Source organism: Syzygium oleosum, unplaced genomic scaffold (genome assembly GCF_021117445.2).
Source record: "Syzygium oleosum isolate NSW1041296 unplaced genomic scaffold, Sole_v2.1 Sole_v2.02, whole genome shotgun sequence".
Classification (NCBI taxonomy): Eukaryota; Viridiplantae; Streptophyta; class Magnoliopsida; order Myrtales; family Myrtaceae; genus Syzygium; species Syzygium oleosum.
In genome coordinates this window covers 5540346-5567422 of record NW_026607486.1, presented here as the reverse complement: position 1 = coordinate 5567422, position 27077 = coordinate 5540346, and the positions used below count along the sequence as shown (strand labels likewise).

The 27077-nt window shown below is 40.8% G+C and overlaps 4 protein-coding genes across 5 annotated transcripts; all 4 read right to left on the bottom strand.

Moving 5' to 3' along the window:
• Positions 1–3768: 3768 nt before the first annotated feature.
• On the bottom strand, positions 3769–8599 carry LOC115662694 (AT-hook motif nuclear-localized protein 10-like). The gene is made up of 5 exons (XM_030584802.2): positions 7812–8599; positions 6893–6945; positions 6086–6217; positions 4805–4966; positions 3769–4371 (listed from the first exon to the last, which is right to left on the bottom strand). Exons 1-5 carry the CDS (start codon positions 8350–8352, stop codon positions 4135–4137), a joined length of 1125 nt encoding a protein of 374 aa, XP_030440662.1. The 5' UTR covers positions 8353–8599; the 3' UTR covers positions 3769–4134.
• Positions 8600–11250: 2651 nt separating this feature from the next.
• Positions 11251–16265, bottom strand: LOC115662716 (uncharacterized). 2 transcript variants are annotated; one of them, XM_030584831.2, is made up of 8 exons: positions 15791–16265; positions 15221–15344; positions 14643–14772; positions 13283–13319; positions 12897–13137; positions 12407–12511; positions 12226–12332; positions 11251–11697 (listed from the first exon to the last, which is right to left on the bottom strand). In XM_030584831.2, the coding sequence occupies exons 1-6, from the start codon at positions 15998–16000 to the stop codon at positions 12420–12422; spliced, it is 834 nt and encodes a 277-aa protein (XP_030440691.1). In that variant the 5' UTR covers positions 16001–16265; the 3' UTR covers positions 11251–11697; positions 12226–12332; positions 12407–12419. The 2 variants fall into 2 exon arrangements, with proteins under 2 accessions (XP_030440691.1, XP_030440686.1); XM_030584826.2 differs by having other exon boundaries at positions 12226–12323.
• A 2699-nt stretch (positions 16266–18964) lies between these two features.
• On the bottom strand, positions 18965–21623 carry LOC115662699 (cinnamoyl-CoA reductase 1-like). Its single transcript, XM_056308643.1, has 7 exons — positions 20959–21623; positions 20615–20788; positions 20301–20482; positions 19990–20152; positions 19636–19825; positions 19266–19435; positions 18965–19197 (listed from the first exon to the last, which is right to left on the bottom strand). Exons 1-6 carry the CDS (start codon positions 21080–21082, stop codon positions 19267–19269), a joined length of 1002 nt encoding a protein of 333 aa, XP_056164618.1. The 5' UTR covers positions 21083–21623; the 3' UTR covers positions 18965–19197; position 19266.
• Positions 21624–21745: 122 nt separating this feature from the next.
• Positions 21746–26403, bottom strand: LOC115662738 (cinnamoyl-CoA reductase 1-like). The gene is made up of 6 exons (XM_056308644.1): positions 25804–26403; positions 24329–24504; positions 23626–23805; positions 23028–23190; positions 22289–22478; positions 21746–22091 (listed from the first exon to the last, which is right to left on the bottom strand). Exons 1-6 carry the CDS (start codon positions 25913–25915, stop codon positions 21953–21955), a joined length of 960 nt encoding a protein of 319 aa, XP_056164619.1. The 5' UTR covers positions 25916–26403; the 3' UTR covers positions 21746–21952.
• Between the last annotated feature and the right edge of the window lie 674 nt (positions 26404–27077).

The following is a 27077-nucleotide window of genomic DNA, read 5'->3' as shown; positions in this document are numbered from 1 at the left end:
GGCCCCCAATTAAATAAAGATTACATACATACATATAGGTGATGTTTGTCTTAAGTGATGCATAAATCATCGAATTCTGAATAAATATTCTTATTTCCAATTAATGTGAACATATCCATGTTATGTTGTCAAGTCGATTGAGCATTCCTGTTTACGGACTATGCGCGTTTCTTCTTGAGTGACTTGTAAGGTGATGCCGTGTTTGTATATCACGTGATATGCCTTGCATATTAGGTTTTCTTTTCTTTAATCGATACCCCGATCGGCTATTTTTTGGGGGGTAAGACATATGACACATTGCGGTTGAGAACTAGCCAAGTTGACCACGCAACATTCAATAGTGACGAATGATTCCACGGGGACCACATGATTAAGGTTCCGTTTGTTTTGCAGAAAATAAATGATTTGGAAAATTTTTTTTTTTTCTGAAAACGATCGCTCATATCGCTTACAATAAAGAATGAACGAGAAATATTTTTATCGCACACGAAAATATATTTCAAATTATTTGTACTCCGCGAAAAAAACAGTACATAAGTAACAAGCCAAATTGGTCCCCCAGCAAATGACCTATCTGTTCACTAAGGGATCTTCGACAGCCACGCCGAATGAGATAATAAGCATTGTAAGAAACCCCCCAATTTGCTAATTGACAAAAAAAATTCCTGACCGCACCTCATTTTCTCCTACCCGGCATTCGGAGATGCCAATAAAATGACATAAGCCCTTTTTATTGTGTTTCTACCTCTTCTCAATTGATTAATCGGCATCCACAATTTTTTTTTTTTTTGTGGCAATGCCAAGATCCAATATCACCAAATTCAGACGCGATACAATATTACTGAGAATATTAAGGTACCCCGTATAAGAGGTGTTAGAGAAGTCTCACGTTGTGCATTTGCCATATTATAGAGCATATAGCATCTAATTGCTCCATATTTCATTGGCTCGAACTTTTAATATGACCGCGACGATATTAAATGAATAGACCCTGATTCAAACGAGATAAAACAATATACGGTATCACGATGCATCACGCTTATTTGAAAGTTCATTAACCCTTGCAATTAATCAGACGTTCAATTTAGCCATTTTTATTCTTTACGCATGTGATGTAACATTTAAGTCTCACGACCTGCTTATTTATATTGTACGAGACATTTCAATCTATTTATTCACAGTTATACAATTAAACATATTTATACATGGGTTAATATCAATAGCATATCGACAGATATTAATATTTAATTACATCCATTCAAGTTGGTTGCTTCCATCAACACGTCGCGGTTGCTGGCCAATGTGTTGACAAATAATAGTTGCTATTGGGCGTTTAAAGAAGTCGATCATTCCAATTCATGAGCCCCCACTTTTGTTTGTGAATCTTTTCTATAAGGGTAGTTGATATATTGGAAACGGGAATACATGTTCCACTATCATTAACAATTCAGGATTCCCAGTTTCTCCATTGTTTAAAATTTTTATTAAACAGTTGTAAAATTAATTTTAATGATTTATGAGCTATTCTGATGTCGTGTGGATCAATCGTGTGTTTTTGCATATAGTTGAAAGAATAACTCTTGGTGTAAGGAACGAAAGAACTATTTTTGTTGGATTTTATCTTATTAGAATACCAAATTATTACTTATGATCTTCAATTAATATATGTTGGACCGAAAATGGTCGTCGACAAAAGATGTTTCACCGAAATTCGTTCTTCGGTTTTTGTTAAAAGGGGACGGATTCTATGGCGATTCCGGACATGAGTCTCAATGAATCACATGGAACAAATATACTTCGATGGAATTTAATCGATGACGAAATACAAAACACTTTGCCGGAATTTAATCGATGTCAAAGTGAGATGATAGAGAGATGATGCCAAAATTTAATCGACAACGAGATATCTAAAACTACGGCTAAAATATGTGAATTGAAAAATATTTAAATTGCGAAAAAGATAAATTACAAAAAATGTAAAGATAAAGATAACGTCGAGTTCCTTTTATGGGATAATGGCACAAATGGTCCATAATGTACAATGTAGTCTCTAAACTTTTAATTTGTTCAGTGTCGTCCCTAGACTTTTGGTACATATTCAATGTAATCCCTGAACTATATGAAAATATTCAATGTAATCCCTTAAATTGAATTAATGGAATGACTACATTGAACATTTTCATATAATTCATGGACTAAATTAAACATGTATCAAAAGTTCAGGGGCAACATTGAATAAATCAAAAGTTCAGGAACCACATTACATATTAGATTAAAGTTCACGAATCATATTGAACAAATTAAAAATTCAAGAATCATATTACACAGTGAGTTAAAATTCATGGACTATTTGCATCATTTTCCCTCTTTTGATTGATTGGAGAGGACTCTACATGAATACACTTCGAGTGCTTATAGCCTAACATAATCGATAACTGCTTATGAGCAGTTATTATTTTAATCTTTGGGTGTAACCTTTGGGTGTAGCGTCCTTGCTAGATCTTAGGCTTCATAACTCCCTTATGAACGTTTATTACTCGAATCTTCTAGCGTGTAGCTTCCTTGCCACGATCTCATACTTCATAACTCCACGTAGTCCTTCTTCAAAACAATTTCAACTATCTTCAATACTTATCATGAATATTAATCATGTGGTTAAACCATTTAGCTGTCCTTAGTCATTGGTATACATCATTATCAAATAATTATTAACCAATCGTCATAGCATAATAACACTTGGTCATAGATATAGCTGTTACTCACCAACATTAGAGTCAATCGTCAACCAATCACCATCACATATCGATAACAACACTTGGCCATCGACATCCAAAAATCGATTGGCATTTTCCTCTTGCCGATAATTCTGTTCATAATCTACCAAACCCTACTCTCATCAACTAAGTTTGTCGCTTGTCGATTATAGTCAAAAGTTAATGAGCTTTGCAATGGTTTCGGGGATCTCCATGTGGAAATTGTTATTGCGCAAGTTAATGATTCCAAAGGCATTGGGCCTCCCTTCCTGGCAGAATCCGCATGCGAGCCACAGGAGTCTTCATCGAGCCAGAGAATTTATTGGACCTGAGAATTAGAACTCGCAACTGTCGAAGGGTCTCTAGCAATGCATCCTCGATCTTGTTCTTGCTGATATCTAGGAGTTCCAAGTATGAGCAGTTCCAAGGACGATTCCGCCAATGTACCTTCCAGTCGACTTAGGCTCATACAGAGACTCCGTAAGCCACATGTCTGGGCGCCTGATGCAGTGATTTTACTTCGACTCTGACCCTCTTGCAGAGTCAAATTGTGTCCTACCGAGCTTTATCTGATTTCGATCAGGAAATGAAGGATTTGTCAAATTGGATATGTTCTGGTCATTCTCTGCCTTCAATCACTAATCATAAGGTTCATGGAGCTCATCAAAAAGCTCATGGAACCTTGCCTCAGTCAGTTTGGTCTCGACAGCATCCCGTGGAATCATGACTACTCAACGCCACGGAATACCACCTAGAGAGAGTAACTTCGTTCCTCTCCCTTCTCTGCTCTGTGTCTCAAAAATAAAAAGTGGGGTTGTTTTAGATAAAATAATAGACTAAGTTCTAGTTGTCCTAAAAAAAACTAGATTCGTTAGCATATGGCCATACATTTTTATTTTTATTTTGGCTAAGGCCAAAAGAAGTAGGATTGTTCAATTTGTTAAGACACAGCTTGCAATCTTGATTCCTTTCTCATCAACACTTGTAAGTGTAATCCAGAAACTGAAGCTCCAAGTTTTCCACTCAAAAAGCAACAAATCATACTTCATAAATCAAATTAGCCGATAAGAATTCCCTTCCAGTATTATCGTGAAACTGATACCATAAATACATGGACCATATGACACGAGGTTCGCCGATCTCACAACAGTGAAAACTTCTAATCATAAACTCTAAGCCAATCTCTAGCATTAGACCAACACGATGGTGAAACATAACAGGTGGCTATCTACTTAATTCACATATTCCAAACACGCTTCGGGTAGAATAAATTACGGATCTCACGCAAGGACTTTGCACTAAAAGAGGTGATCACATAGATTAGCCAACTATTTATCAGCATGCGGAGCCTACCACACAAATTAGATTAACAAGAGGAGATTTACTTCCACGGTACAATGGACATGGCTTGTGGGGTGCTGTTAGTGCACGCTCCTGTGCTCTGGTTTAGCGGGCTTCCTGGGCCGCCAGAGGATTCGCTGAGAGTCCCATGAGATGGGCTGCTAGCCCCTGTAAACCCACCAGACGATGCGATCCTCGCTGTGCCTAGAAAAGGTTCTGCATGATTTGCTGACTTCGATTCTTTGTGACCATCGGCAATGAAACTTCCCACGATCACCTGGAATGTTGAACACAAAGAGCACTTCAAATGTTTGCAGCAAACGAGAACATAAACACCAAATTGAGACTATTTCCCCTAAAACTCACAACACACACTGAGCCAAGATTGAGGTGAAATTTATGACAGAAAGTTATGAGATGCTAGAAAACTCGAACCTCCTGTACTCAAGCTAAATCGGGAAAAAAAATCTCTCTTTACCCTACATTGCCCTCCAAACATCTTTTCTCAGTACATCTCTACTGTTGCTTCATCATGGATGTGGGCCAGACCAGATTGTCAGTTAATGAAGTTTATAGTTAAACAACTAGACTAAAATTTACTTTCCAAAAATGCAAGAATGGAGTGACCACAAACACAGATAGATTCTGAATCTAACATTGCGTGGGTTTCTCTCCCGCAAACAAAGAAGCACACAAAGAGTAAAAAGAACCTGAACAGGGGAGGCAGCAGTTAGAAGACCCGCGACCCCTCCCCCTAAAACACGACCATCTGGCCCAGACAGAGATACACTCAAACCTCCAGTTCTGCTTCGGTGGCCACCACTTTCGGATAACAAAAATGAACCAGAGAGTGACAGTATTTCAAATCGCCCCTGCATTAAAAAAATCATAAAATGAGAGAAGCTAAGTGCTACAACGGATGCTTTATCAAAGCAGATGCTTTATTGTGAATTTTTTTGCGCAAAAGTTGATCTGGTTCAACCCATACAAGTAAAAAAAAAAGCCAGCAACAAAGATTTCAGAATGCAAATGCCAACAGAAACCAATACATTAGGCTGAAATCTGGACATGGAGATGCTGCGCAAAGAGGTTGCAGCTATAGATGGATTAAATGGCCAGAAGAAATGTTCACCTATTTAATAGCTATTCCTAAATAGGGCCAAGGTGTATAGAGAGCAAAGTTGAAATGGTACGACCAGCATTTTCTGCATGAATAATGATGGGTATACTAAGATTGATTTGAAAAATCGATCTTTAAACCAGTATGGCCAACTCTTGTTTGGTTACGACCATTTATTTAAATACTCACTCGGAATATGCTACATCACTCAATATACCAATTCTGTAAACCTATCTTAGTACACCCGGCATTACTCTTTTCTTATATAAGTTCGGCCTATCATAACAACCAAACCAGACAACTTTGTGTTGAACTATTAAGACTATCAACTTCTCCTGTTCGATGATGTGACCCCCAATATTTCCTCCTCCTCAACTCTCCAGCCATTATATGCTCTTAGTTTCAGTTTCTTGAACTGACGAGTACAATTAGACAACGTCCATCCTAAATCCCTAGTGGTCTCCATGCACCAAAAATAATATGCAGGTAGTTGGAGTACGATCCAAATGACAGTCAATAGTTGAACAGTTGAGTTAAAAAGGAAGAGGAAAGAAAGTATGCGATTCAACAGAATTTCAATGAACAATTCCCACAAATCAGGATCTCAATTTTCCTCTTGGACTAGCGCAGATATTATTCTTTCTTCGAATCGTTCCACTTCAAAAAATATTCCAAAAATAATAGATGAGTAAATATAAGTAAAAATTAAAAAGAGAGACTTCCTAGTCAGACGGAGCATTATTCGGTTTGAAATTACATGAGGGCGTAATATCTTAGAAAAAGCAGATGGGTCCAGACGCTGACATCTCATTGCTTAAAAATTTCATTATCAACTACAAGACCAGGATAGAATTATATCAGTCTCACAAACCTCATAAGTTACAGTCCCACCAGATATCGCAGGTTGGCGGAGGGTCACATTCGATATGGCTCCATTAGCTGATAAAATGCAAATGGCCCGTGGACCATGTTGAGAAAACGACATTATTTTGGATGAAACATCCTGAAACACCAACTCACTAAATCAATTAAACCATACAGAAAAATTTTGGATGTCAATGAACAGAAGCTCGACAGAAAAACAATATCACTATCTATAGGCAAAATTTGCTTGCTTGACAGCAGTGTTTTGTCATTCGTGTGCCTGTTGTAGTTTTTAGTGAGTAAACGCATGCTGTTTGGTCACATAAACTTTAGCGTATTTCTAATTATCAATTTTTGCATAGAACAGCTTCAACAATCCTATAGAAAAGGGAAAGATGTTGTGAATGTAAATCTATTGATCAACATACATAATTCCACTCTCGTCATTAGGATCTTCCAGTATCATGTAGGTTAAGAAATTGGCTCACAGCTACACATTTACATTGAACTCAACAAGAAAACTTTCCAAGCATCAGTATTCAGAGAGCAGAAGAACCAACTAGAGCACAAAGAAGACCGATTTGGAATTTTAGTTGAAGACCAGTCACAACATACTTGATTTAATTAGTTAGCACGTGAAATGGCCAGTCTTATACACGAATGTAATTCAGTAACCTTATGAAAGTTTTATCAAATTAAACCAGAAAATATTCGTGGTTTAAATGACAATATTCCACTATCACTATTACAAGTTTCACAGAAAAGACGCAGCCCGAGAAAACATGAAAAGAGAATTAAAAGGGCCAAAGAGAACCTCTCCAGCTTTTACAGTGATCACATGTGGTGTAAATCCAATTCCAAGTGATCCTGCAAGAAGATTTTTTATTCATTAGTCACCTTATTCCCAGGCAAAAACATAAACAAGAAAGGTAAGGTAGGTCTTTACATTCTTCATACAAAAAAAAAAAAAAGCATTTGAGAACTCTATTAATCAAAGGAGAAAAGACATCATAAGCAAGAAAATCTACATACAAAAAAGTATATAACAATGAACAGTTCGGATATCTGGCCCAATAAAAACGACTCACTCCGGATATGATTTGTTTTTAATATGCTATGCAATGAGAAATCGTAAAAAGAAAAGCCTCCAAATTCCCTGAATCAAAGAAACGAAGCATGGGGGGAAGAAGTCGAAATCTTCACAAAGCAAATTCCCCGACGTTTAAAGTCGCAAAAACCAAAACCGTAGCGTCACCTGACCTCAGTCGGTAAGCACAGGAATAACATAAGGCAAGGTCCACATAAACCAAAGCCAGAAAAATGGAAAATTGCAGAACAAGAAATGAGGGGTACGGAAGTCATTCAACATAAAAGATCTGAAGTCAGACCCCAACAACAGATCCCCCCAAGTTGCTGCAGATACCAGCTTGCTTTCCCTTATTTAAAGACGGATCCTAGTGAAATGGTATCCACAGACACACGCAAATGCACAGCATCACGTATCAACACCGACCAATCAGCCGTTTGGTTAGCCAATCAGAAACCCAAGTTGGAAACCAGGAGAATTAGCACAAAAGAGAGAGGCCAAAAAGACTTCAGATAAGCCGAACGAGCACCACCAGACCAGACACCACCTTTTTCTCAAGAAATTGCAAAAGTCACAAACCCAGATCCCAGAAAGGTTTCAACACCCACATAGACCCGTGAAAACGCATCGCATGTTTTCCATTTACCTAGAGTCTCCAGCTGCCGTTTCTTGTTGCTAGAACCAGGAGGCCTCCCTCTCTTCTTGAACGAATTCGGGGAAGCAGGCCCCGATCCGCCGCCCGCCGACGTCGGGGGAGCCACTGCGGAAACCGGGTGGGGCGAGGAGAACCCCCCACCGGGCGGCGCCACCGTGCTCGCCGGGGCCGCCGGCGTGAGGCCCAATGCAATCGTGCCGTCCGGCCCATACTTTCTGGGCCTTCCTCTCTTCTTCTTCGCTGGCTCCGCGCCAACATTCATGTTGATCCCGTGGGGCAGCCCGGCGGCAGGACCGCCTCCGTCCGTCGAGGCGGCCTCCGCCGCGGCGCCGCCGCCGCCGTTCCCTGCGGCAGAGTGGGGCTTGTAGGAGGGCGGCGCGGCAGCGGCGGGCTTGTAGACAGCTGTCCCGTCGGGGCTGAAGGCCAAGCGCATGTTCTGCACCACCGGCTGCGACGGCAGCGAAGCCTTCTGGAGACCTACCGGGAAGGGGTCTCCTCTGCTCGCCATCACTCCTGTCTCAGATCCTGACATTTTTTGCCCTTCTGGGTCTACTTAAATCTCCATAAAAACCCCTGCAAAAGATCTTCCGACGAGATCAGCGACGGAAAACACCGAACCTTCGAAGCTCAACTCCTCAAAGCTCGAAAATTTAGCAGCATGGCAGCGAGAGAAAAGGTAATTCTTGACGAAGACAGCTTTGCGAACAAGAATTGGCATGTCTTGCTCGGTAACCAAAAACCCTTCACTGAACATACCGGCCACAAAAACAACAAAAAAAAAGAGAAGACTTTCACCGACAAACAACCGCGGCAAAGATCAAAATTTGGGAATTATCTAAGCCCTAAAACCTCAGAATTCCTAGATTTCGAGCCAGAAATCCCTCGCGAAAATCCGCAGCAAAAAAGTCACAATTTACTGCGAATTATCCCCAGAAATTACCCGGCGTGTTTCCCGACTCCACCGGGAAAGGCCAAACCCGAGCGATTTTCCGACATTGAGCAGTAGATCGTGCGAGAAATTCCGGCGAAAAAATCGACAAAAAACGGGGGAAAAGAAAACAAAATTCCCGGAAAATAATTAATTTTTACGGAAATTAAGGCCCAAAAATGCCGGAAATTACACGGTCAAAAGGAAAATAATCGGGAAAAAACACCAAAAAAACCGCGAGAAACTTACCAATAAGTTGGGGGGCCAAAAAAACACAAAAAAAAACAACAAAAGGGGCAGGGAGCGGGAGCCGGAGGGGAAGCCAAAATCCCTAGGGTTAGAGAGTGGGAGGTGGGAAAGCAAGACGGGGGTCGCCAATGCTTTTTCGTTTAAAGAAATGCGAGAATTCGAGATATTTAGGCACATTATTATTCTTTTCGATTTTTTTTAAAAAAAATTAATTGGAAAAAAGAAAATTTCCGGGTTTTTTCCCCTTTTCTTGCCCCTCCCTCCCCGCTCGCGGTCTTTATCGGAAAAAAAAAAAAGGCAGGGCCTGATTTTGCTTTCCTCCCCCCACCCCCAAAAAAAAGAAAAAGGAAAATAATTATTATTATTTTATTTTTTTCTCCTCTTTCTAACGCTCGAGTCACAAAGTAAGGACGACTCGTGCCGAGGAGGAGCAGCAGCAGCAGCTGCAGGAAAAACACATCGAAGAAGAACGAAAGAAACGAGGTAACTGTCGAGATGCAGAGGGGAGCGGGGGGAGGGGAGGAGGGCATACGGAGGACGAGACGGTGGGCCCCACTCGAGGCGGTGGCAGTGTCGTAATTCTCGCGTTTTCCTTCCCTCTTTCGTTTGTTGTTTTTTTTTCTTTTTTGGGTCCGTTGCTTTTCGTTGCTTTTCCTAAAGCTTTTTTCCCCCTTTCCATTTATTCATTCATTCATTCATTTATTTATGAAGGGCCGTTGATTATCCTCATCAGAAAGCGCTTTTTGCTGAGGAGCCCCCTCTCTCCCTCTCTTCCAAAATCGGCACAGTTGCAAAAATCAGGTGGTCAGTCCACCTCCCTTCTTTTGGGGGGGGGGGGGGGCTAATTAATCCATCGGATCACCTAATTAATTTGAGTTTAGGATAAGTAGATTAAAAGTCTTAAAACTTATCGTGAAAGTGCAATTGAGTCTTAAAAATTTCAAAATATTACGATTAAATTCTAAAACTTGTCAAATTGATCCGATCAGGTATTTCCATTTCGAAAATTTTAAGATTTGATTGCACGTTTATGACAAGTTTTGAGACTTGATAATTTTGAAACTCAATTTCACTTTTATAATAATTTTTTAAATTTTAATTGCGCTTGCCGAAAATTTTAATGCATAATTTCATTTTCATGATAAATTTTAAAACTTTTAATGTCGCTCGTTCCTTTGAGTTTTAAGGCTAAAATTTCAGGAGAAATCCTGGAAGTAGTTCGGAGGTTTGGGTCATCGGCCGAGGATTCGAGAGAACGCCCACCGTGTGGGGGCCCCCCCTGTTGAATTTTTGTTTCGGTGGGCCCCAAAAATATTGGGCTGTGCAGATGAATTTTAGGGCTCGGTAGAAACAAATCTCTTGACGTGCCACATAAACTTTGTAGATTCTCTCGAACAGGAAAAGATGCTTATGCTGCGATCGATTTAGCAAAAAAAAAAAATTTGAAAAAAAATAATCCAAAAAAATCATAAAACCTGTTATATAAAAAGGATTAAAATTTAATTAGTAAAATTAAAATATTTAGGACTGAATTATCAAATACACAATAGGTTTAAGGCTTTTTAGATAATTTTTATATTATAATTGTTATTCTATTCAAGAAATGATTTGTATTTCTATGTAAATATTAGTAATTATTATATGATCCGTTTTATCTCTAACCCTTTTAACTTTTTCTCTACCTAGGAGTTGAATCGCACACTTATGATACTAATGTTCTCATCCCCAAATCCCTTTACCAACAGAGCCGCATGCCTATTGGCAAATATTGAAAATTGCCCGGTGATAAAATCGCCGTTGTAGGATAGAGCGGGCTTAAAGCATGCGTGGATATTTTCCTTCATCAGATGATATGTTATATGGATATCATCTGGATGTCAATGAGTAAATAATGTGTATAGGGTGCGTTAGTCATGGGAATCAAATCGTTGCACGTATAGTGACATCAATTACGTTCTTGTAAAAATATTTACATACCGTGTATTTGTATGGTGTCGATTATTAGCTAGAAATCTCAAAAGGTGGTTTTTCTTTCAAAATCGAACCTTCTATCTCATCATCCTCGGACGGAATGGAATACAAGCCTGAAATCGCTTGTACCCGCGACTCTTGTTAGACGAATTGCACGAGAATGCGCGACCGATAATCCGCTTCCGTAACGACTCATTTCCTTCCTCATCCCCATGCTCGCACGAGTGACCGAGTATCTTCCATTGCTTTACAATCTCACCCTCACGCTCTATTGTACTGATATGCACATTGACATGGATAATCATAGAGAACATAAACGAATACAGGCAGAGCTGAAGATAATTTGTGGCAAGAAGACTGTAGCAAATCAAGGCCAGATAATCATTTTTAGCTTCGAAACACCTGAAGCTCTTGTCGGGCTTCTTAGAGCAATGCTTTCAGCTTCCATGAAATTCCTACCTCTATCGATGCGTGGTGCAAAGAATCGAACTTACCGAAAGTACAACAATGCATGACACTTGTACAGATTTATACGTCCATCGGCTGCAAGAAAACCACTTCCAGCATCCATGGATCCCATGCGCACCCGCTATGATACCGGTGAGCACGAGCAGTCGTGAAGAGTAAGGTACCGTGAAGGAAGAGCGATGTGCTGTCTTCCGTGCTCCTCCATAAGGAGCTCAAACTACTTCGACATTGGATTTCTAATGACGATGACTTGACTTTGACCTGAGCGGTGCATCAGAAAGCCAGAAAACCATGAAACCAAGTTTTGCAAGCTCGAATTATAGCAATGCTAAAGAATGAGTGAGCTAGAAAAGATCAGCCATTGATAAGTCAGGTAATGCAAGCATGACTCGCCTTTCCTCGTGTTAATATCAGTTTCAGTACATGGGCCACCATGTTGAATGACCAAAAAACTTCAAACGTAAAAATGGGTTATGGTTTCATCCACCGAGTGACCGTCTATAAATAATTCCGACCAAGCTCTAAGTTTTAATCGATTTTTTATTTCAGGTAAGGATTGAAATAATGACTAACAAACCATACATTGGGAGGGAGGGACTACAAGATTCAGGTGAAAAGTTTAGACTGAGGTGAGAAGTTCTGATATTTGGATCCTCCAAAAGGAAGAGAACAAACTATTTTGAAGTTGAGAACTTGCAAGATGCTTATTCAATGCTTCATCAATGCGTGAACAGGAAGATGAAACATAACTTGATTCAAATGCACATATAAGCATGTCATGAACTGTACCTCTAGAATGCGACATTGATAATATGCAAGGCTAAATCGAATTCACCACTGTAAGTTCTGGTTCTGCTGCTTCCTGTCTCGTCTGAACCAGAAGACACCTGCAAATCCTTTAGGAAAATACAAGCATGTGGGCATAGAACTCCTAAAGTATCATATTCCTTGACTTGAAAAGATTGCTCACCTTTGCCGATCCCTCAGCCAACTGTCTGATTCTCAAGACCACTGCCTTGCGGAGTAGGAGTGGGCACTAAAAATGGTGGCCGTGCATGAATAGGTGCAGGAATACCTGGCAAAACAATTACAGTTGGTTTTTAGGACTATGCATGTGCTATCTTTTCCATACTCATAGTGCTTTCTCTAGCAACAGGAATTCAGCTCTGAGAGCAGCATTCTTTGAACCCCACTTCATTGACACCTCTTGTCATGGAAAATCTATTACTTCTACCGTTTCTTCAACCTTCTGTATTTCATCACAGACCTAACATGACATTATAGCCAATTACTGTTGTTTTATTGACCAAAAAAAAATTACTGCTGTCTTCTTTTTTCGCCCAAAAAACCACTTAGTGTCCATAAGAACATCATTTTACAATTACCTGTTATAGAATTTAATGTCAAGACGATTCCAACTTGACGACTGACAAAGAACAATTTTCTGACAGAATCCTTACCCGCTGGGTATGATGCTTGTATAATTGCCGGCGCGGGTGAAGTTGGTACTGCATATACACTGGGTCCAGCGTACTGCACAATCTGATGGCCCGGTATAGCATAGCTCTGAATTGTTATATAACCATGACCACCAGGAACTACTGGACCACAATGTGCATAAGGGTTAACAGTTGCATTAACTGGCCTAGGATCTCCATATATCTGAAGGTACTGCTGACCCATGTAAGGGTTGTAAACACCCTAAGAGCATATATAGAAAAAACATTGAAACAGGACCACATGAGCTCGGCAACAGGAAGAAGATACAACCATACAACAGAATTCTTCCAAACCCTATAGCAAAACAAATTTGAATCTGGATTTCTGATAATGGGAAGTCCCTTACCGGTTGCATGATGTATTCAGGCCCATATGTTGTATATCTGCATACACGCCACCAGAATTAAGTAGTTCAATGATTATTAAAGCATCCTTGTTACAGACAGGATATCTAGAATGAAGATCCCTATGCTCACAAAACTAAATGAACAGAATCATGAACCAAAAAGTCACATTCCCCTTACCAATGACCTCAAAACTTCAGCCAAAAGTCAAAATCAACCAAATGAAACGATCACAAAAGAGGAATTTATGTTCCAAAAACACAACAAACAAATGTTTTCATTCCGATGCCACAATTTGACTTGGTCAAATCAAAATTAACACTCTTCAACAATCTTTCCTTGAGATGGGAAAGTGAGAGCAATCCATGTGATTCCTCCGTTCCATTACATCGAAAAAAAGGCAATCTCAAAGAGGCTCAAGTCAACTTTTCATTGTGAATGATGTACGAATAGAAAGAACTGTATAAAACATATAGACATAAGATATCACCAAGTTACAATTCTGCCAACTCTAAAGTACATCTTCAAGTTAAGACAGGCATAAGAGGAACTAACGATAAAAGTAGCAGATGAAGTTATTTGACGAAGTTATGAAACGGAGAAATTCCATAAGACTATCGAAATGTTAAGGTTTTTCTCTTATCACAAAGCACAGATCAGGCTTCTTGCCTCTTCAACAAACATTGAGCCAGATCATATATCCTCAGCAACTACCAGTTTTTGCATTCCTGCAATTACCAATCACACTGCGTCACAATGATGCAGTTTGGATAAACAACCCTGTATCTAAGGAACCAAGAGCAATTCCCAAAGCATTTAAAGCTCCTACGTAAGGCTGCATTCTGTGATCGGTAAATGCAAGAATTGCATGAACAAACAAGAAACTGATAAAACGTTGTAGCTGCAAAAAATACATGCCCCATCTAATAACCAATAGAAGCTTTTCCATAACAAACTAAAGACACTATAATATTACAATAATTTTCCTTTTAAGTTTGATGATGCACTATAAAGACTATTTTCGTTTTTGTAAATAAAAGGCATTCCAATACTTTTTTGCTGACCGAAAAACAAGCCTAGCATCTCTGCTTCAGTAGATAAGCGCGCGGTATATAAGCTAGTCTTTGTTTCAGTGTAAACTAACGATCCCGACATAGAAAGAGAAAAAATATGTGTTGTCATTCAGAAAATCAGACATGCACCAACATATCATTGTCACAATTCCAATAGGAGGAGAATGTGATGCAATCAAATAAGGTCACATGCAAACACTAACTTCCCCAGATTTCAACATCCTGACCCAGATGAAGGAAGCCTCCAAGTGAAGCCCCAGAAAAACAGCATGTGGCATGGAGAACTCACCCATGACAAGGGTATACATGTCCTTGTTGGAAGCTGTAGGAAACGGGTTGGTGGTAGCCAAAACTTCCAAGATCAGTTCCTCTGGTTGCATGCACACCTCCACCATACACCGTCGCTGGTCTCAAATGTCCTAGAAATAGACACAGTATGATTAATAAGGATTCATATACTAACAGAAAAGGCAACCCATTAGTTAAATACAGAAAGAAAGCGATTTATCCGACTTTCTGTAGCCGTCATCAAATTGTGAAGACCCCTCCCCCCCAAAAAAAAAAACAAATAAATAAATAAAACCAACAAGAACTTTGTAGCATTAAGAATGCCTAGAAGAAGTTTGCTTGTAATGGAATTACTCACTTCTAGAACCTAAATCACATAAAGGGAGAACAAGCGTGTTGGCAGAAATCTCAATTATCTCTCAAGCAGAAGTCTGCAACTAAAAGAATAGCAACCAGCTCTCTTCCAATGGAACGAAGAGACTATGGATCAAGATTTCAAAAAGCCGGAGAACCCCGAGTCAATGTACTTGCATGCTAATTCAGAGCTTCAGAATGACAAGCCGTGGGAAAGACAAATACCATAAAAGAGAGGCAGTTGAGGCCGTCCTAGAGATGCCAAATTGCAGTTTGTCCGCCTGCCATCGATAACCGGAGTCGGATCAGCACATGCTCTCCTGGCACTGTCAGGATCTCGGAAAGTCACCTACACCCTCCAGAGGGAAAACGAACAGAAACCTAGTCATTCCCCTATTCAGATGAATTCAAAACAAAGGCAAGAAAAAAAGCATGTCCGTGGCCATAAAGATTCAGGTCCGCAGTTCACAGAATGGAAACTAGCGCGATGGGCGTTCTCATGGCACCCATTAACGTGCAGCAATCCACAGAGACAGTCCATGAGCAAAACAAAAAAAAAAAATCCGCTGAGACAGTCGTTACCGGACTTCCTTTCGAAACTTCCCGAGGAAATACTAATTCCAAGGAATCCAAGCACCAAACTTATCCCCCTTTTCAAAGCAATGAACTGAGTGCGCCTTCAAATGATAGACAGGCCGTACTAAGATTCATTTACTTCATGTGAAGGCTTATTCAATCAGATACCAAAATAAACAGATCGACATATCACGAAAGCAAGAGAAATGAATCACTCACAAAGCCGTAGCCTTTGGATCGCCCACTGTTCTTATCAGTGATCACAACAGCCTCCAAAATCTCACCAAACTGCTCGAAATGCCTGCGCAACGTCCCGCTCCGCGTCTCCCAAGCTAAACCCCCGATGAACACCTTCGTGTAGGTGGTATCTCCGAAGGGAGAGTACACAAACTCGAGCTGAACACCACTCGGAACCGGCTGATACGCCATGAGCAATCGAACGAACGGTATATACTGCGAAACAGAGCAAGGGAAAAAGAAAAGAAACGAAAAGGTCCCAAACGAAAAAGATTCTGGGAAAAATGCGAATTTGCAAGTTGAGAAGAACTAAGCTCGTTGAATCTTGGAGAACAAAAAATAAAAAGAGCGTCTTATATTCGTCAAGGGTTGATGAGAAACATCAACATGTTTATACAGAGAGGCGAAGGAAAGAAAAGGGTATGAGAATTATGGTGAGTGGGAGATGGTAAAAGAGCGAATGAGAGAGAAGGAATCATGTCATAACTAAAAGGAGAAAGCCGGCTATGGAAAAAGCGGGAGATGGAAGAGCTGAGGTCGGTGGTGGATTTGGACGTGCACGGAGGCTGGTGGGGCAGGGCTGCGTGCAAAAGTCGGTCGAGCCTCTGAAATAATGCATGTATGGTACTACCCCATGGACAAAAATCAATCCCTTAATCATCGAAATAAATGCGTGACGACGTGTGCTTTCTCGGATGACGACTTGGGACTGTTGTTTTATGATGGTCGACTTGAGCTCATCAAATCTGCCATGTACAGCATCACAAGTTACTGTTGCGAAACTTTTGTCCTCCTTAAGAAGTTATGTAATTGATTGAGCAGACATGCAGGGGTTTCCTGTGGAATGATCAGCCTAAAAATGCAGGGGGAAGCATAAGTTTCTTGGGGTGCTCTATGAGGTTACTAATGCAATCTGGGTTGCTTTGGGTAGATGTTATCAGTTTCAAAATGTTTCCTTTTGGATAATTCTATCTCAAGGAGAAAGCACGTATGCTTGGAGGAAATTACTCGATGCAAAACCTTTCTTACAACGGCACATTAAATATGTGATTGGTAATAGCAATTCCTTGTAGTATGACACCTGCACCCTCTGTAGTATCTATTGTCTTCCCTCATAGGGTCATATATGACTGGTTTGGGCATTCATGCAAGAGTTTGTTCAGTTCTAAGGGGGAATGAGTGGCATTGGCCACTTGCTTGATTTGATACGTTTGTTGATATTCTGATTGGTTTATACAATGTTAATATACCTTGCTCTGAAGCTGAGGATTGTGTGGTGTTTACGGGACTTCTTGTGGTGATTTCTCTTCCACTGATTGCTGGAATCCAGTTATGATGAAAAAGCAGAAGGTTCCTTGGTATAATTTGCTGTGGTTTTACAAATTTACCAATTTTGGCTTTATAGTCTAGTGGACTATCTCATGTAGACGGGAAACTCTTAATAGGGTTAAAAGTGGAAGTTGGTGAATGGCACTTGTGTTTCTTTCGGCTTGGCTCCTGAATCAAGATCTCCTTTGTCCTTTGATCGTTCCTTTACGAAGATAGTCTGGAATCATTTTCTTTGTCTTGTTGGTGTTCATCGTGTTATTGTAGTTTGGAATACGGGGTTGGACTGGGCAGTGATGTATCTGAAAGGCAATTCCTTCGCTGAGAAGTTGTTGAAATCGGGCGTGAACGAGGTTATGTGCTTCACTTGGAGAGAGAGAGCGAGGAATGCAATTATCCATGATAATGATGCTCCCCAATTTAATAGGGTGTTGTATAGCACTATCTTTGCTGTCAGTGTGAAGATGTCCATGTTGATTCGAGGCAAAAGCTGGAGTTTGGATCCATCTGTCAAAGCCCCTTTTGCAGCTTGGGCTATTAAAGCTTTGTAAATGTTGTTATTTTTTAATGAGAAATGCTTATATAACCGTCCTAAATCTACTACGAGAATAACAGTTTTGAGATACAAATAAATAAATAACAAATATTTAAAAAATGTTGTTGGGTCCACTCCTTCAAGAATTTGTGGGCTATTAGAATAACAGTAGTCCAAAAACTGTTATGCTAGCAAAGCTCTTTTCTTTTACTGGTTACTTGATTTGTTAGTTCTGTAATGTTTCAGCTGAGTTGCTAATTCTGGGTTTGTATGGGACTTTCCCAGATTTGGGCTAATAAAGGTAACTAATTTAACAACATAAAATAAAATAAATATGTGCTCAAGCTGCATTTTTACGAGCATCAGAAGAAGATACGTAGGAGATGTACTTACGTGAAACTGAATCTTATGTGCATCACATCCATGACTGAACTGTGTTGAGAATTGGTGCCTAATCTAATCTGATGTTGGTGTGATAATGAAGGAGTTGGGTGACCCCCACATCATCCATTTTAAATGCATCCACATGTTTTTATGATGCAGTCCATTATGATAAGCCCCACTCAATTGACTACACGACAGCCTTTGCATAGTGGATGCACTTAAAAAGACCGGTGATTCAGAGATTGCATTACTCTCTGACCACCTTTTCTTTTGTTTTTGCCAAACTTTGCTCCAAAAGTACAAGCGTCTATAATACTAAAAACATGGTGTGTTAAATGGTCAATCTTGCTTCGTCATTTCACGCTGAAGTCTCAAGTTGTCTGGTTTTCTTTGTGAATTTGAGGACTTAATTTGACACGCTATACTACAGTTGCATAAGTTAGTTACTGAAGCACTTTATTGGGGGATAAGATTGACCACAACATCGCATCCAAACCCAGCGTTTGAGATTGATGCATGAGCAGGCTGCTACATGGGTTTCACAGGTTCTAGTTATTTGATTGATCTTGTGTATTTCATTTGCCGATATCTCTGTTTGTCCCATGTTTGTGTTATCAATCACGTCATCAAAATCGTACCAGAATAATCGAGAAAGCATCTCCTTTCTTGACGGGCATGATGCAGATTGTGGCATCAGAAGTGGCTTCATCCACTGGACTGGAAGTGTTCCGTTCGAAGGGCCGAGCCAATCTTGAGTAATCTGACTGGCCAGTAGCAACAAGTCCTCACCGTGTCCTGTCCTTGGCTTTTTGGTGTCCTCGGTAATGCTCCGTGATCATGTGCAATTAACTCCTCACTCAAACCATCTACTCAATTTATCTAGTTCTCTGATTGATTGTTCAGTTCGTTCAAGAAGGCAGCAGCAACAACACTTTTTATATATTCAAGTTAAATCGACAAGCAATTCATCAGCCGATTACAGAAACTAATGGGAGCCTGCTTCCAAACTTGTCCAGATGCACATGAACTACTTCACTCGAAGATCCTTTATTCTATAGGAGGAAGTAACCCGCGACCCTCAGCTCGACGTCTATCGGGCCTGGTGACTGAAGGTGTTCCGTATTCATGAAGCACCCACGAAGCTCTGAGAAATAATTCAGCTGATCAGTAGGAAACGTGAAGGTTGCTATAATTGACAAGTTCCCAATGTACCTTATTTGGGGCCCAATTGGATGGAAGCAGGAATGTTTTTGCAGAGGGCACCTTTTTCTTCATAATTCTTGACGGTGTCAACGATCGTCTCTTCAAATGACCTATACTTCCACCCCAGATTCTGCAACTTCTCCGAGCTGAGCTTCAAATGCGACTCCGCCTCTTTGAAACTTCATCACCCAGAAATTCACGGAATAATTTCAATTTAGAGTGCACAAAAGTAGGAAAAACGTCTAAGTTAACTCATGATTTAAGTGCCATGATAGGCACGCATAAAATCTCCATGTGTTCATAGAGGCATCAATCATATACCAAAAGAATATTTAACGGACCCCAGATTATTGATATGTACAGTTAGGTATTCATTTACCTTTTAGGATAGCTGTAATCTGGATAGAATCTCTTCAACATTTGCACCAGATCTTGAGTGTGAATTTCATAAGATGAACATATATATCTTCCCTCTGCCTTAGGCTTCTTGTATGCCAGCAAGATGGCTTCAGCCAAATCGCGCACGTCCACAAAAGCACGAACTCCGTTATCTGCTGGTTCAGAACTCTCTATTTTGGCAACACAGAAGTATGAGGTGAGGCTCATGGTTATAGATGAGAGACAAGAACAAGACATTTCGGAGCAAATTAACTGCCAAGATTGGGAAAAAAATCACTCTCAGGATACATCAAATGCGTATTTGCGGATTCAGAAATGCAGTACTGATGGAAACCTTTCAAGAAATTGAGGAGATATAAGCTGCTGGAATTCCAGGTGGACTGCAGCATAGGTCCAATGACAAGCGAGGGGCAAACAGTTAAGATATTGAGCTTGGTCCTCTTTGCAAAATCCAAAGCTTCAGATTCCGCTATAGTCTTGGCAATACAATACCAGTGCTGAAATTCATAGGACATGTCAGGTCATCAAGTAAACTGAAGAACCAGATAATCCGCTAATCCCTCTAAGAGTAATGCTACAGGTATAAAACAATGCAAAGACTAGTATACAAAACGAAAGGATATTAATCTAGGATAGACCCTTTACCTCAATACTCTTGCAGCGTTCTGTGTCGGTCCAGCATCTTTCATCCATGACCTGATCCTTTGGCCAATTCGGATTCACCATGACAGCTCCGATTGACGACACAACAACAACTTTCTTCACATTCGCCTTCAAACAAGCATTTAGCACATTTCTCGTGCCCGTTATAGCTGGCTCCATCAGTTCTACCTATACAAAATTTGACTCGGAGTGAGAACACGAACCTTCATACCATACTCCGCAGAAAACATCAAAGAGAATTGGTGCAAATATCTCCAGATTCATAATATCATCAATCCAGAGCATCTTTGCTGAACTTGCCTCTGGATTTTGTACTTTTCCAACTGGCACGGGACTGGCCACGTGCAAAACGCCCGTGCACCCAGTAATGGCAGCACAAAGACCTTCATAGTTCAACAAGTCGGTCGCGAAAAGATGCAGACTTTCTTGAGCATTCTCCAATTCTTTCAAATGAGCATTCTTTTGATCAGCTGAAATGGATCATAGTGGAAAGATATATGACTGTCAATACCGATAGAGGTCATCGAGAGAACCACCATAATACATACCTAGTACTTAGCCTTGAGGACAGAGTGACATACGAGTACATACGACAATTGACAAAAATAAGGATGGCAAATTGAGATGAAGATGCACGTACAGGGGTCTCTAACAGTGCCATGGACCTTGTAACCCTTGGAAAGAAGAAACTTCACAACCCATGAAGCCACATAACCTCCTGCACCTGTCACACAAATTCTTTCCCTCTTACTCATCTCTTCCATATCTCCGTCTTACAGTTCAATCAAAGCCGTTTGAGCCCTATATATTCGTCATGCCGCCTGCTATGCTCATGCAGGACACGTAGAACGAGACAATCTCCCAAGCTTTGTCGGCAAGGACACCCTTTTGTCACTTTTTTTTAAAGTTCTGCTTTTTTCATCCTTTTTGTTTCGTATTGCAATGGAGTGATATTCTACCATGGACCAAGCTCACCTCTAACGTGGTTAAAGGTAGGTCATCCGCGTTGAGAACATGACTTTAGACAAACTATTGGACGAGAAATCTCGTGTATCTTTGCAGGCAAAGCTCTAATCGCCTAACTAGCTTGATCGAACCCCTTAGTTACCAAAACTTTATAGTTTTAAGATCGAATTCCTAAGTACTATTAGAAAATAGATGAAGAAGGATTTTCTTCTACGAGTATTAGGGAACCATTGGCAGCGTCGTCGGACTTTTCGAGGATGCATTGCTATAAACTACAGCATAGTTCAGTAAAAAAATTGGACTTTTTTGTTTTGGCAATTGACAGATAATTCCCATTGGTTTTATCCAACTTTCACTCGTTCGGTGGTCCCTCAGCTTGTCAACATGCTGTTACCCTGTTATGCAATGGCCGCTCTAAGGAGTTCTCTCACGAGATCACTGCACGATGAGAGAATTTGACATGAGAAAAAAATATGCATTTATTTCTGAACGGTCCAGATCATCCCGTCTTTATTTCAGCTCCAACTTTATAACAAGCCTGAACGACAATGGCGACCTCTATGCCACAATAAAACAATGTCTGTGTGTTATTGACGGAATACAATGTTCTCATTGACGACAATCAAGCAATCATCAATGCCGGGGCAGAAACTAACCCAACGACAGAACTACTTTATTTCCAATAGTCCAGACACATGGTAGCTTTCCACTGAATCAACTAGAGTTTCCTCCAATGGCCTATTAGTCCAACCGAGCCTCCGTAACTTCTCTGAGCTGATAGTAATCCCTCCTTCAGTCTCAGTAAAGCTGCCAATTAACATGCACGCATTCATGATTCGTCCCATGTATAGATTATAAACCAAGAAGAAAAATGCCTGATTTAGTTCATGTGGTTGTACTTCTTTTCTTTATTCCTTGATCGGATATGAAAAGAACGGGAAACGGAGAACAGGTAGATCCAAGATCATTTCGACAGCATAATTCAGAGGGAAGTCGAAGCTTACCTATGGGGATAAGTGTAGTTAGGATACAGACTCTTCAGATTTTCCACCAAGTCCTGTGGCTTAATGCAGTAAGATGTGCATATATATCGTCCTTCGGCCTCAGGTTTCTCATATGCCAAAAGTACAGCTGCAGCGACATCACGAACGTCCACTATATTCCTAACCCTGTTTGGCACTGACTCCTGCCCTCCTGTTATTACATCGCATAAAAGATTGCTAGCAGAATTAGGTCCGTCAATGTTAGAACGCCACAAAGACAAATGTACAGCCTGAGTCATTTTCTCCCGATTTTGAAGGGTAAGAAAAGTGCATCCAAATGCAGTATAATTCAGAAACACAAATGATTTCCCAGCACTCCGGACATATGTGAAATTGTGTCAGATTGAAAGGAAAACCCCACAACATAAAATGTTCTGGAGAGGACACACGCTTATGTCTCTTTTCAAATAGGAAATCTTAAAAAGGTCTTGTCAATGATTGCCCCTGTAGCACTTGTTAAATGTATTTCATTTGGAATGCTTCAATTTTCAAAGTTTTGATTGTGAATAACACGATGACAGTAGTGCATTCGAAACTGTATAGTTTCCTGTATTGGCTATTTAATAGGTGCCCCTAGGATACTCGTTAACAAAATCCATCTTAAATTAAAACGTCCACAACTTTATTTCTAAACTATTCATGGTTTACAGCAGATCTGAAGGTAGTGGCAATGAATAACTACATATTACAAGCTTCACACCTTTCATTAGATTTAAGAGGACCCTTGTGCTTGCATTGAGTGTTGACTGCAGAATTGGGCCAAATATGAGACTGGGACACACCGATACAACGTCGAGCCCATTTCTTTTTGCATATTCTGAAGCTTCGCTTTCTGCTTCAGTTTTTGAAAGGCAATACCAGTTCTGTGGCAAGAAGAGGGTATATTCAGGAGGGAATGAAGGAACTTACAACAAAGAATCAGTGCATGCTTTTCTTAGATACGGAAGTATAATTGCTCTATAGAGATAAGCTGATGGATAGCCAACTATGGAAAGGCAACACAAACTAAATTGCAGCTTCGTAATATATTTATTCATTTGCCAAAGAAGCTGTATGAAACTTGACAGAAACTTTACGCAATATCAGAGGAATTTTTACAAGTCTGTAGTAAGTATTATCCTTTAAATACAGGTGTTCTAACTATCTTGCTAAGACTTGCTAATTAGTTTTATGTCGTCAATCCTATTATTTAGAGAAAGAATTGGACTCATGGCAAAACGGCAATGATTAAGAATGTCGACACTGCCCCAGAAGGCTACAGTATATATTTCACCAGATTAAATTCATAAGCAGATCACCTCAGTCCTGCGACAGTACTCCTTGTCAGACCAAGACAACTCATCCATCACTTGACCATTTGGCCAACTTGGGTTCAACATCAATGCAGCAACCGAGGACACATATACAACTCGCTTAACTTTCGCTTCAGAACATGCCTTCAGTACATTAAGTGTTCCCTTAACTGCAGGTGCAAGCAGCTCTGCCTGCAAAAAGTTTATTCAAAAATAGAGGAGACGGAGACTACAAGCATTGAAAAATTCGCCGATCATATCAAGTATCAACTCCCTAGCCATGAGAGGCAGATCTGCAAGAACTAATGACTTTCACCAAGACCTTGTTTTTCAGCCTGTCAGTTTCATTTTGATGACTGGTCCGGATTATATCTCAAACCTTCTGCTTCTTAAGAAGTCAATCAAGTTTGACATGATCCAATCTTCAAATATTCTCTCACATTGATATAGTTCCACAGGACTAAGAAGAGGCATTTTATTTGCATGTATAGAACCATCATATTTAATTAGACAATGGGTCCAAGAAAGGACAACGGCGAATGGTAATTTCAGTTTTCACAAGCAGTGTTAAAAAGCTACCACGTACACATCTGAATAGTATATATTCATTCTTTTAGATTCAAATGCATGCACATCAACATCTAAACACTGCTTGTGGAAATAAATCTTTTGGATTTGACATAGTCACAAAGCTATATGACGGAGAAACTCTTGCCTCAGGATTTGACACAGAGGAGGGAGGGACTGGACAAGCAACATGGAGAACCCCACAACATCCTTCAATTGCCGAGCGGAGAGAATTGTAATCAAGTAAATCCGCCTTGAAGAGTCTCAATTTCTCAGATGCTTTATCTAGTTTCTTCAAGTGAGCATACTTTGCATCACCTGCACAGAGAAAGTTACCAGTTTAGTCCCTAGATTAAAAGACCGCAGGTTTTATTGTTCTATACTGGGCCTAGATAGAGGTACCGTGGCTATTAGTTGCTTTTCCCAACCCCATCCATAAAATCAAGCCTCCCAACAGACAAATTTTGTAGCCAAAACCATTTCTCAAAGTGGCAATATTCTGTTGCTCTTTAATGACCCAAACTTTCAATTTAATCTTGTGACAATATGCAAAGATTCAATTTCCTAGCATCACAAATAGCAAAATTTCATTTGAAATGGAGACAGCCCCATTGATTGATTATACTTAGAAGGGAAAAGACGAGGAAAGGGAAAAAATAGAGAGAGCTTCAGTTGCTTGGATGCTGTCGAAAGGAAAACATGGTTATTTGACTGGAAAAACATGCCTCACCCTACCCCCATTTTCAAGAGAATGTTGTTCGGCTCTGCTCAGGTAGGAACTACCCAACTCCTGCCCTATTCGCAGTGATTTTGTCAACGGTTGGTTTGGTTGAGTGAGCACTTGGTTTGGATGCGGGAGCGGACCAAGATGGATCTATGATAAGATAATTTATTTACATCGGAATTGTATACAAAGTCAACAGATCTCAATGAAGACGAAATAGAATCTATGGCACGCAAACCGTTGAGGGTAGATCTAGATCTTGACTAAGACGAACTATTGTAGGGGATTTATTGATAGCATTGAATTCAAAATATGGTAAAGTAGCTCCTGGATGGAAAAGTACTCCTTTGATGGGTGTCGCAATGGCTCTATGTGCAGTACTCCTGCCTGTTATTTTAGAAATTTATAATCCTTCCGTTTTACAGGACGGAATTTCAATGAATTAGATTGACAAGAAACGCCGGGTGGCAGATGCCGTGTGTTGGACCCGGCATCTCCCACTCGAAATAACCTAAGAGATGGTCCTTGGCCGATGCTCGTAAAGCGGGTAGATATAAAAGAAAAAGGTAACATCCCTCCTATCTGCATTCATATCCTTCTAGGTGAACTACCCAAACAAACGAAACATTTCCGGTTCTAACCAATCTTCGCCCACTTCCCTCCACCTCCCTCAATCCAGACAATACCTATAAGAAGAGTCCGCAGAGCAGAGAAAACCTATTGTCGTGAACATGCAAAACATGGGTCAGAGAACTGAGCGTGGATGCCGGCAATTAGAGCTCGAGCACAGAACAATACAGAAAGCAAAAGCAGACCGAGTGAGAAAAAACCAAGAGCGAGATGAACAAGCTGATAAACTGAGGAGAGGAACCGCAGGGAAGCGAAGGACTTACTGGGGTCCCTGACGGTGCCATGGACGGTGTAGCCCTTGGAGAGGAGAATCTTGACGACCCACGAAGCAAGAAAGCCCCCAGCTCCCGTCACGCACAATTTCCCCTCCGCCATCGCCGTCCCCTCTCTCTCTCTCTCTCTCTCTCTCTCTCTCTCCACACACAAAGACACTCGAGCTCGAAGGCTCTAATGGGTCTGCAGTGCGGTCTTCTTCTTGCGCCACCGAGGATTGACACCAAAGTTTCTTGCAAATTCTTTTATTGCATCCGCTTGGACGCTAAGCTACACCGTTGCGTATCGGACGTTGACCGGACAAGAGTCAGGCCGAACAGAGTCGTATAATACGATTGTTGTCACCTGTCGTGCGCGGCGTCGGGGATGATCTCGACGAGGCCGCGTCAAGACGACAGGGACAGAGGCCCCCCCCCCCCCCCATCACCGTCCTGGGCTTCACCTTCTTCTCTCTTCTTCAGTATGCTTTTGCTACTTGGCCTGGGCCTGAAATTAGGACCCCTCGTTCGGATTCTAAATTCTTGCTACTCTCGAGATTCCGGGCCTCGACTTGATTGCCCCTAACCGTACCTTCTCATCCACTAGCAGTTACGATCCGTGGGATATCTTCCGATTCAGTCCTCACTTCCACATTCTTTTTTCGTGATGCCGCGATCGATCACTGCATACCAATAACCGCTATAATCGATCGTCTTTCAAGGCTTTCATCGGTTACCTAATTGACTAATTAGTTACCGTATGTCCATTATCGGTCTTCACTGATCAACAGCCACCTGCGCTAGTCGCCGATTCGTAATACCACTTCCCAGATGTCCCGTCGACAACTTAACATGGACCCCCCCCACCGATCGATCGAGACTCGAGTTATTTTCAGGTGTCAACACTTTCCCATTCAAAATTCAAACCGAGTGATTGCACTCGCGCTCCTTGTAAAAAGCACGAAACACGCAATGCAATGGCTTTTTGTGTCGAGGTTGATTGAAGCATATCCCCATTCGGTTCGTGACTAGGGACGCGATGAAAGCAACACCAAAGGCAAACAGAAAAGAAACGACGAGACATGCGACGGTTGTGGAGGCCCCATGTCCGATGCTGACCATAGTGGAGCCTCCTCTTTGAGTTGCTGGCTAATCGGTTCTTTCCTTGGTCCCCCGATTTGTTCGTGCATTTTCAATTTGAGATAAGATCGCGCAATCGCCCCTATTAGGTGCATGGTTCATCATATGGTCGATCAGGTGGATCGTGCCAAACGGAGAATCTAAAC

Excerpts from the sequence above, each read along its gene's own strand:
- LOC115662694 (XM_030584802.2), bottom strand. The coding sequence starts at position 8,352 with ATGTCAGGATCTGAGACAGGAGTGATGGCGAGCAGAGGAGACCCCTTC. Across the intron at positions 6,218-6,892 it reads TCACTGTAAAAGCTGGAGAG|GATGTTTCATCCAAAATAAT; the intron begins GTTCTCTTTGGC and ends TTGGTGTTTCAG. Across the intron at positions 4,372-4,804 it reads CTGCTGCCTCCCCTGTTCAG|GTGATCGTGGGAAGTTTCAT; the intron begins GTTCTTTTTACT and ends TCAACATTCCAG.
- LOC115662716 (XM_030584831.2), bottom strand. The coding sequence starts at position 16,000 with ATGGCGTATCAGCCGGTTCCGAGTGGTGTTCAGCTCGAGTTTGTGTAC. Across the intron at positions 13,138-13,282 it reads CTGAATACATCATGCAACCG|GGTGTTTACAACCCTTACAT; the intron begins GTAAGGGACTTC and ends ATATGCTCTTAG. Across the intron at positions 12,512-12,896 it reads ACAAGCATCATACCCAGCGG|GTATTCCTGCACCTATTCAT; the intron begins GTAAGGATTCTG and ends TTGTTTTGCCAG.
- LOC115662699 (XM_056308643.1), bottom strand. The coding sequence starts at position 21,082 with ATGGAAGAGATGAGTAAGAGGGAAAGAATTTGTGTGACAGGTGCAGGA. Across the intron at positions 20,483-20,614 it reads AGTACAAAATCCAGAGGCAA|AACTGATGGAGCCAGCTATA; the intron begins GTTCAGCAAAGA and ends TTGTATAGGTAG. Across the intron at positions 19,826-19,989 it reads TCTCCTCAATTTCTTGAAAG|AGAGTTCTGAACCAGCAGAT; the intron begins GTTTCCATCAGT and ends TTGCCAAAATAG.
- LOC115662738 (XM_056308644.1), bottom strand. The coding sequence starts at position 25,915 with ATGGCGGAGGGGAAATTGTGCGTGACGGGAGCTGGGGGCTTTCTTGCT. Across the intron at positions 23,806-24,328 it reads TGTCAAATCCTGAGGCAAGA|CTGCTTGCACCTGCAGTTAA; the intron begins GTTTCTCCGTCA and ends TTGCAGGCAGAG. Across the intron at positions 22,092-22,288 it reads AACTACACTTATCCCCATAG|CTTTACTGAGACTGAAGGAG; the intron begins GTAAGCTTCGAC and ends GTTAATTGGCAG.